The sequence below is a fragment of the Cyprinodon variegatus genome, unplaced genomic scaffold (assembly GCF_000732505.1).
Source record: "Cyprinodon variegatus isolate N-32 unplaced genomic scaffold, C_variegatus-1.0 Scaffold879, whole genome shotgun sequence".
NCBI lineage: Eukaryota > Metazoa > Chordata > Actinopteri > Cyprinodontiformes > Cyprinodontidae > Cyprinodon > Cyprinodon variegatus.
This window is the reverse complement of record NW_015151332.1, coordinates 248021-258023: the sequence shown is the minus strand read 5'-3', so window position 1 is coordinate 258023 and position 10003 is coordinate 248021. Positions and strand designations below refer to the sequence as shown.

At 37.7% G+C, this 10003-nt stretch overlaps 1 protein-coding gene across 2 annotated transcripts in view; it reads left to right on the top strand.

The window, feature by feature from the left end:
* Positions 1–254: 254 nt before the first annotated feature.
* LOC107099506 (BTB/POZ domain-containing protein kctd15) overlaps positions 255–10003 on the top strand; it is a 37111-nt gene continuing 27362 nt past the window's right edge. Inside the window, exons 1-2 of one of the 2 annotated variants that reach the window (XM_015397655.1) lie at positions 255–1085; positions 3305–3480. In XM_015397655.1, coding sequence (XP_015253141.1) covers positions 1077–1085; positions 3305–3480 — 185 coding nt within the window. In that variant the 5' untranslated portion in view covers positions 255–1076. Of the gene's footprint in view, positions 1086–1112; positions 1425–3304; positions 3481–10003 lie in introns of those variants that run through there. The other variant, XM_015397654.1, reaches the window with a different exon arrangement.

The window sequence follows — 10003 nt, the reverse complement described above, 5'->3', positions numbered from 1 at the left end:
TTCCTCCCCCTTTGTTTCTTGTTTCAGCGATCCAGAGTTGCTCTGTGTCACTGTGTGCTGGAGAACAAAAAATAAATAAAAAAATACTAATAATCATCATGCTTCTTCTTTTCCCCTAAAAAATACAAAAAAGTCTGGAGGCTGCCTGCCTAGTTTTTCACTTGAGAGAGAGGGGAGGGGGGGCGTGCAGATATCTCCATCTAAGCCCTGCGCTATAATTGAAATGGCGCATTTGGCTGCAGGCAGGCTGTGAGGGCGCTTTCTGCAGCAGCATGCATGCATGTCCGTAGACGTCATTTGATTTTAATGGCCTGCAGGAAATTTGGCGTTACAACTCCAGACATTAAGACAGGAGAGGGAGAGAGAGAGTGAAAGGGGGATAGGAGGAACACTGAAAGATATCAGTTCAAGGATAACTCTGCGTTTTTTACATATTTCCTTTTTTAACCTTAGACATTATCAACAAGTTATGAGTTAAGGAATATGGCGGCTCGCTTGGTTTTAAACTTTCCATCCAGGCTGGAGATTGAGAAGCCTTCCTGTTAGCTGGACTGCCTGAGGACTTATTTCATCAGACCAAATGACAATGATTAAAATCTGCTCCATCTAAATTTGAATCACTCACTTCCCTGTTTGGATTTCTACCGTTTTTTTCTAAACCACAACTTCATGCCGCTCCACTTTTTCCATCCAAAAAAAAAAAGAGAGAAGTTTTTCTATCTGTGAACTCATAATTTGAGGTATAGAGGGGTATCACGTTCTCTTCCTTGAGAAAATTGCTCAGGCGAGAGAGTGGAGTTGAGCTAATTGTAGCCTAATCCCCGGCCCAGAGGCGCTCGGGCAGCCCGGAGCGAGAATCATCTTTTTTAGCTCTGCTCTGTTATTTAGAGAAGGATTATTGGCTTTCTTTCCTCTCATAACAAACCACAGGGGCAGTTTTCATTTAGGCAAAGAGAAAAAAAAAAGACAGACAAGAGGCAGGAGGGAAAAACGGGAGCGGGATTCCAACAAGAGCGCACATTTTTACGCGTTTCCGAATCAGAGCAGTGAAGGGGGGAAGGAGATCATCCTCATCTATGTTCAAGGTAAGAAAGCTTCCTGTGCGCTTTGGTACAAAGCAGCTCGACGGGGACAGGTCGAGACAGCAAATAGAGCCTTTAAAGCCACAGAGACTCCCCCCCTCTGAGCGCAGTCGACCCCGGTCACATCTAAACCTCTCTGATAGGAGAAAAAAAGACAGTTGTGCGGAATTTGTGTTTAAAAAAAGATTGAGGGCAGCTCAGCTTTCGGTGCGGGGAGCTGCTGGATGCGTGTTTAGTTTTTTGGACAAAATATTTCAGCAAGGGAGGGGGGGGTTAAAGCGGACAGCAGCTGGGACTGACACCGGCACGGATTCATCCGGACTCCTTACGATGTTTGAAACGGTAGGGTGAGCATTATATTTATGGATCCAATGTTTGCTTTTTTTTAAACCAGAGCGCGAGCTTTGCGTCTGCACTGAGCTGTACGGAGGCAGCTGGAGCCGAAAGCGACATTTTATGTCTTTTTTCTTGCTTTGTATCTTGCTGTTATTTCAAAACAGAGATTTGACAAGTCTGTAGCCTATATCACACGTCTATATGCATTCTGCTTTTAATTGTGCGACAAGATGAGGCGCCATATTGAGCATTTCGGAGATTAAAGGCAGAGCGCAGGCTTTTCGTGTCCATCAAGCTTTTCATGGTTTCAGCTTCATCTGTGCGCTTTTTAAATAACATTATCTCCAACTGATGATCCGTCAGAGTTGTGAAAGTTGCTGCTTTGACTTTGATGAGGTGTTTGTCACATCTTAAATGCTGTGTGAGTTAGAGGAGGCAGTTTTTAACATTACTGCAAAGATTGAGTGACGTGATTAGAAGTGCATGGAGAATTGTGGGTCTAATTATCCATTTGTTCCCTGTGCGCGGTGTCGGTTCAATGGCTGGACTGGTGCGGTGGGGGAGGGAGAGGGGGAGAGAGAGAGAGGGATGCCGGGGATGGGACAGGCCCATATGTGTCAGGAGGAAAACTTTCAAGCTTTTCCATTTTTTTCTTCTTCTTTTTTGTCTTTTATTTCTCATGGATTTGAAATGTTTGCCACTTGCCTCTTTACTCAGCCCAGTGGCTCCTCTTTAAGGTTCAGAGACGGTCTGCTTTACTGCAAACTATTCAATTCTGCTGATTTAAATAAGTTTTATTTCCCTTTACATATATTAGACAATAAGTGTTTGTTTTTTGTATAATTCAACCGAACCCTCAAAGAAATTCTACTTATCTACACACCAAATCCCTTATATGACCTGAAAAACCAAGCTTAAGGGGCTGAATATATAAAAATAATTTTTCCACACAGAAAACAGGAACGCAGTTGTGACGGAAACTGAATTATGGGTGAAGCATTTATGCACAGGTTGGATACGCGGCCAATGCTCTCATCCACCCTGTTATGATTCTCTTAAAGCGCGGACAGAATCAAATGACGGCGTAACGAAGTGATTGGAAACATTTTTCCAAAGCATTTAATCAGTTAATCAAATCCATGCTTGCTCCTCATAACCCCCAGACCCTCTCTTCTCTGCATTATATCCCTTCTTCAACCTTATTTTGTGTTAAATCATCTCATGGGTTTATCATTCTCTATAGATTGAGTTAAACATTCTCCCGCTAGTTTGGAGCGTGCGCTTTTACGCGCTCTTGCGCGCTTTACGCACAATCTGTGCCTGCAAGTACAGTCACGTGACAAGCAATCACCTTGGAGTTTTGTGCAGTACATGCATGTGTGTGGTGTGTGTAGTTTAGGTGAAGTTGCACCCCCTAATTTACCCTCAGCCCTCTCGCCTTGACTCTTTTTCAGATCGGTAGTTGGTGCGTCTTGGCGTATCACGTCTAACACATAAGGCGACCTTTAATTAGAATATTGCAGCAGCAGTTTATTTTATTCCCCCGGAGGCTGACACCTAGCATCACCCACACCCCTCTTTTCTCTCTCCCTCCCTCTCTCTCTCTCTTCCTATCATTCTCTCTCTCAGCCCTCTTCTCTAATAAGCATCCTCCTATCCTAGCCCGCGGTGCTGCATGAAAAGATGCAAACATACTTAATTAGAACGGTGGCAATAATTTCCAAGCTAAATATGCGACCAGACAGACATGGAAGAGATCTGATAACATTCAGAAAGGATATACCTTCTTTTCCCCTCTATAGGATCCAAGTGTAGTGTGTGGTTGTTGTTTTTTTCGCCCCTCCTTTACCTTTGTTCCCATGGCTTTTCTCTACACTTGCTTTCAGGAGGGAAGAAGCATGTCACGGCTGTCTCTGACCCGGTCCCCGGTCTCTCCCCTGGCCGCTCAGGGGATCCCTCTGCCGGCTCAGCTGACCAAGGCGAACGCCCCCGTGCACATCGACGTCGGAGGACACATGTACACCAGCAGCCTGGCGACCCTCACCAAGTACCCAGACTCCAGGTAAGAAAGGTGCATTTAATATAAACTTATTCTGGTTAAATAGATTTAATCACGGTTTGAACAAAACAAGAAATACAGAAAAATAAGCAAGTGATTATATTTTTATTATAACGTTTTAAATCACATTTAATTCAACCACCCTAAAGTATGGAAAACATTCAATCTTTTCAAACCAAATACATTGATTTCAATTTTATCTAAATCTGGGATCAGGAATACAATTATTTTATCAATATCCTTTAAAAAAATAATAAATATGTTATTTAATTGTTCTGAAACTTTTAAAATTGGAATCAGATTTACATCAGAGGTGAACTTATCAGGCTTTTTTTGACTGATACCAAATTCTGGTTATATTTGAGGTGTTATTGCTTTTAGACTACAGCACATACATAAAAAAAAGGTTTGGTTTTATAGGTTAAGGAATAAGAAAAATGGGGGTAAGAAAACACTGTAAATCAAAATGTTACATACTATAAAAATGTATCCAACTCTGAGGTGATTGTTGATCAAATTAAAGACTGAAGATGATGGATCTTTTGCATTTGATGCATTCGGGGATGAGGCATAAAGAAAAATATACTTTTTTCAGTTTTGGATCTGCAGACTAACAATCAGAGACTGTCTATTCATCGACTCAAAACTGGTGAAACAATGCAGCGACATTTTAATTTAGACCAAATGTATTAAAATAATCAGGCAGAGCATGTTAAATATAAAGTTTTCATTATTTTAGGGCTGGTTTTATTATTGTTAATATTCAATCATTGGGTTGGCCTTCAGACAGTTTGGTGCAATCTTTAGTGATGTAGTCAACTTAACCATATTCATATTCCCTCTCCTGTCTTAACCTTTAATTTCTTTGCAACACAGGGTGAAATTTAAGATTACTTTCTGCAAGGAAACTTTTCAGTTTATCCAACTTGAACTCCAACTTTGGTATTTTATCTTACTCATGGATTAAATGAAATAACACATGGTTAGATAAATATGCGCTTCTCTCACAGGAGCCATTTTTAACTAAATTTTGACCCTGCCTTCAAATTTGACCATAATTACATGGATAATTAGAAAATTTGAAAATGCTGGACACATTTTCTTGAAGTTGATCCGTATTCGCGTTCTTAGTGAGTTTGGACACAGCTTTTTAGATTCTCTGCAGCTGATAAAGCAGATTAAAAGTCAAACGTGCACTTTCAGCTGTGTTTTTTTTACATTTTGCAGGAAATGTTTGTAATCATGAAATTTTGTCTGATTTTTAGTTACTACAAACAATGACATCACCACTTGTAACTCTAAAAGCAAACAAGAATAAGTCTGAAACCTCAAATGATTTGAAAAGACTTCGTCTTACATTTTGCATCTAATGCACGGTGTCATTCATTTTATAGTGGAGCGTCTTCAGCTCTGCACCAGTTAAGTCCCAAGTGGGCCAAGGTAAACATGCACCAGAGCATCTGCAAAACTGGCTACAAGAAAAACCATCCATGTAATCCCTTGGTGATAAAATTAAGATATTCAGAAAGTCTCCTATCAGAAAACCCCCGAAAGCTTCTGCTTTTATCCTGTTGCAATATGACAAGAGTAAAAAAATATATATATGTATATCTATATATATATATATATATATATATATATATATATATATATATATATATATATATATATATAAAAACCTTAGCCCAGACACCGGTTTAGTATCGTTTTTTTTCCTCATCAAGATGATTTCCCGTGTACACTTTCAGCAGTACTTCAAGTTTATGCAGTGGATACTTTATCGCTTCTGCTTCTGTGCTTCTCCACTGGTGTAAATTTACACCATACAAAGAAGTTATTCAAGCCTTAACACACACACACAAAGTTCAAATGCAGCACAGAACCACGTCAGAGCATCCAAACAGAGCTTTTACAGTGGGAGTAAAGATTAGATATCAGTGTAAGTTGGTTGGTGCTCTTTCCTCTTTCTCTCCTTTGCACACATGTTCCTTTGCCTCCTTCTTCTCACTCCCTTTATCTGTCTCTTTCTGTTTCTTTCTCACTCTGCATCACACACAAACACACACCCATATGCATACACTCACTGTTTCTTTCCCTCTCCCAGCCTCCTCAGCGTATAGTTGCCCCCAGGGCTCCACTTTCCACTGAAGCCAGAGGAAGGAGGGGCCCCTTTTGTGTGAATTAGGATAATGGCTGACAGCAGAAAGCAAAACAATTACACTGGCATGAGCATGTGTGCCGCGCTGAGCCGCGTTCGGTCGAGCGGGGCACCGCAGGAGGAGCAGGGAAAACGTGACAACCGAGGGCGAGCGGGGCTAAAAGACTTTTGAAGTCGCTGATTACTTTTAATAGATTGGGCCCTAAATAATGCAGAGTGCCAAGAGAAAGTTAGTCTAGTAACTAATGTGCGGAGATCCATCTTCTTCTGTGTGGGCCATATTAAGGGACAGGGGTCATGAAACATTGATGTGCACTCTGTAGCTCTCCAAGAGGACAGCCTCAGCAGTCACTTGAACAGAAGCTAAAGAAATTAGGGGAAATTTTACCAAGACGTGGAAACTGTTCTGAAAGGAACAATTGACTTTTTTTCCCTGAAAAGTTTTTAGCGGCAAAAAAAAATTATACATAAAAAAAAAAGCTTTTGCAGGAAAGTCCATCTGTAGTGTAATGCTTAAGTTGACACAAGTTCAAGCAGAAATCAAAGCATTTCCTTTGTTGTTGATGTTTTTTTTTCTACTTAAAAAAATAGATCTTAAACCATTTGGGTGTTTCAATGCAAAATGTAATAAGTCCAAAAAAAACTGGTTCTTATGATTGTTGATCTTAATCATTTATGTTCTCTGGCATGAAACCATTGCTGCTGCCATGTCTCTGACTGTTAGCCAGACAGCTGGAGACAGAGTAATGAAACCAAACGATGCCCATATATAAAGTTCCAGTCTTAGTTTCACGGTTCCTGGATTAGATTTTTTCAACCATAGTGGTGGACCAGAGTGGGATGTGTTGTGCGTATCTAAAACTAAACTAAAAAAACAAACTAAATCACTGTCATTTGAATGCAGCATATCTTAGTGTAGGAAATAATGTATGAATTTTCATCTGTGGCCTGAATCCATAAAACAGTAATCAGAGGCGCCACATTTTTAGGAGGATAAGTATTTCAAGCCTATAATGAGGTAATTATCAAGGTTATTATTGTCAAAAAAAACTAACAAATACTAGAATTGAAAGTGTAATAAGAGTTTACAAACTTAATTGAAACAATCAAAATTTTAAGAAAGATTGTAATTAGTTTTTGCTTATGTCTTTATCATAATGTGAGGTCCAGCAGATGCAGGTAAAGCAGTCAGATCATTTGTGTTACTGCAGATCTATGGGATTTTATTTCTATTTAGCTTTTTTGTTTGTTTTTTCCCCAGTCGTATTAAATAAAAGACAAAGGCGATTAACTGAAACTAAAAAAACTTAATTAAAACTGAAAGTATTTTTGTAAAACAACAACTAAACTAACAAACAAATATTAAAAACAAAGTAAAAAAAAATTTGAAAATCTAAAGTCAGACTAAATAAAAATAAAAACAATACATAAAAAAAACATATAAAAAGTATACTGTTCTCACCTCAAATTATCTTAAAATGTACTTTTATTGAACAACGGCAACAGGAAGAGAACTTTTAACTTAGCTCTGTGAGTGCTCCATTGGCAGCTGTTGTTGCTGCAGTGCATGATGGGACAGCTGTCAAGACTGCTCTGATGCATCGTCACTATCCGATCCGTCCAGGAAGCCCGCTACGTCCTGCGCATCCAGATATACATCCTGGTCACCCTCGATTTTATTTTGTTAAAAAGACCTAAATGACGTTTTTCATCCCCCAAAATAGTACTAAAATATAATGTGTTAAAGCTTAATAATGTATTTCCTGGTAAAACAAATGCCTTAAAATCATTTCTGTTTATCAATCTTCTCTGCCTGATCTGCACCGGAAATGGGATCTAAAATGGGATTAAGATATAAATCTAGTCTTTTTTGCATTTTATGTTTTCCTTTCGTGTTAACATTATGGTATATAGTCCGTAATCTAAATAAAGAAACAGCTAAAATGCAGATAAACATGGTTTAATTATATTTTGCCGGACTGCTCTGAGCATGTCTGATGATGATGACATCAGACAAGCAGTTTAACGCAGAAAATGTAAAAAGCATCAAAATTGTCTCATAAAACATGTTTTAAAGATGTGCATTAGCATTCTTTAGAGAGTTAAGGATACAAATAAGTAATTTTAGTACCATACCGGTAATTACATTATTTATGGACACCCGGGTGTATATCTGTTTGCTCATGCGCAGGACGGATCGTGCTTCCGGGACGGATTGGGTAGTGACAAGCATACTGGGTAAATCGGGAGGGGCGAGAACAATATCCGGGGACTTTGTCCGTTCTCGGTCTGCGGTTCTTGTGAATTGGAACATTACTAGGGCGGAGGCTGATGATGTTTCACGAGTACAGAAGCACAAGTACACATATTTAAAAATGACGAATTTGTGGCACACCTTATTTCAGGTTTTGTTCTTCCACTTGTATCTGATCTAATTCCTCACTTTTGCCCTCTACTGGATGATCCCAGTACTACAGCTGGCAAAAGACAGTTTGGTTTAAAAGTCTAAAGAAAACAAAGCCAATATTAATAACTATTTATTATTGAAAATGCATTTAGATACTAAACAAAATTTCAAGAAATTGATAGTTTTCAATCAAATATTTAATGTTTTTGATAAACTAATGTTGTATCCAAGGTACACAAGTGTATTAGTGTATTTAATGCATCAGTAAACAGGTAGCTTTATTCTGTATTTCTTGGGTTGTTTTTACATCTAATGTTTTTATAAACTTAAATATCCTGTAAAAAAAAACATTTTTTGATTAGACTTTGACATTTATATCTCTTTTATATAGTCAGGATACATAAATTATCCAAGTAATGTAATGCTGTTCAGGAAAAGAGTTTGTCTAAAGTATGGGGAAAACTTTTTTTTTTTTGTTTTTAAACCCTATCAGGGTTTGGTATAACCAGGTAACTTTATAAAGTTCTGCTCTAAGTGCTGTTTTTACCTGCTTTTTGCAGCAATGGTGTTGATCAGAAATCAGCTGCTTGCGATTGTGAAATGAATATGAGGACCTTTGGACACCTGCTTGTAGAGATACTGAGATGATGATTGTAAAGTTAAATGTTCATGGATGAGACATTTGCATTGAGGTGATAATGTGGCTCTAAACTGTGCTGTGGCTCTGGTGTGGAAAACCAAACAGAGTTTCTAAAGAACCAGTTAAAAGCTGCACCAGTCCTGGTGAAACGCATTATTAATTTTGGTAGAAAATTCTTAACGGTTGAAGTGTTTACAGTATTTCAGGTTTGATTCAAAGAATAAAAATAGAAATCAGAAGATTTTAACCAAAGTAGTATTTTTTTCCTTATGAGTGCTGGTCATACTGGCAATTTAAAGGGCAATACATTAAGAATAAGACTGAAACTATAACTGACTTTTCCAATGTTCAGGTTTAAGCTCAGTTCTTAAAGCTGAACTCCGTAGTTCTTCTGTTTAAGGGACAAAGCGTCAAAATCCTTCTGCAGACTAAGTGGAACACTCGAAGAAATAGCTTTGAAGGCCAGAGAACAGAAACTTTGACTTGTGCTTCAAATACTCATTTATCTCCGTACTTAGTTAATATTTTTACATTTTTCTATTAGCAGTGACAATTTTAACATCTAGTTTTAAGTTTTTCTATATATACTGATTAATAAGTCCTTAATTATTCATATTTTTTTTAATTATATAATTTAGCCATACCGGTGTCTCAGTTTAAAACATATTTTAATGTCAAACTATCTATTTTTTATTGATGCGTTTTTAATTCTCGTAAAAATAATAATTATATCAGATGTATTAGTAGTTTGTTTCAAGGATGTTTTAGATAATTATATCTTGGCTGGAGTAGGCTTTGGTTGGCATATTGGTGATACACAGAATCTAAATAATCATAGAAGGTTTATTTTCTATTTGTGTATATTATGTAAAAATTAGCATTTTTATTCCTAACTTACTTTGGAAATGTCTTATATGGTTTTAATGTTGTTATAGTGTAGAATAATTATTTTTGGATGATGTTTCTGATTCTGAAAGTGTGATGTTTCAACCAATGCCTGAATTAAGGGATAGTAGGAGGTTTGGGAAATCTTTCTTCTGCCTTAAAAAGTAAAATACATACATTTTTTTTAGGGATGCACGATATAATCGGCCCCCTATCGGTATCAGCCTTAAAACTGAATATCGGACATCGGCCACCCCACCGATATTTAACCCGATATTTGATCAGCTTCTGAGTTTCTAAAGTCTAAAAAAAAAAAAAAAATACTACTACTTCTGCTTCAGACTTAAAAACTTCTAAAGACGAGGGAAAAAATATTGATACATTAAAACATCCCAATATCTTCATATGCTGATATATTGCCATTTAAAAACACCAT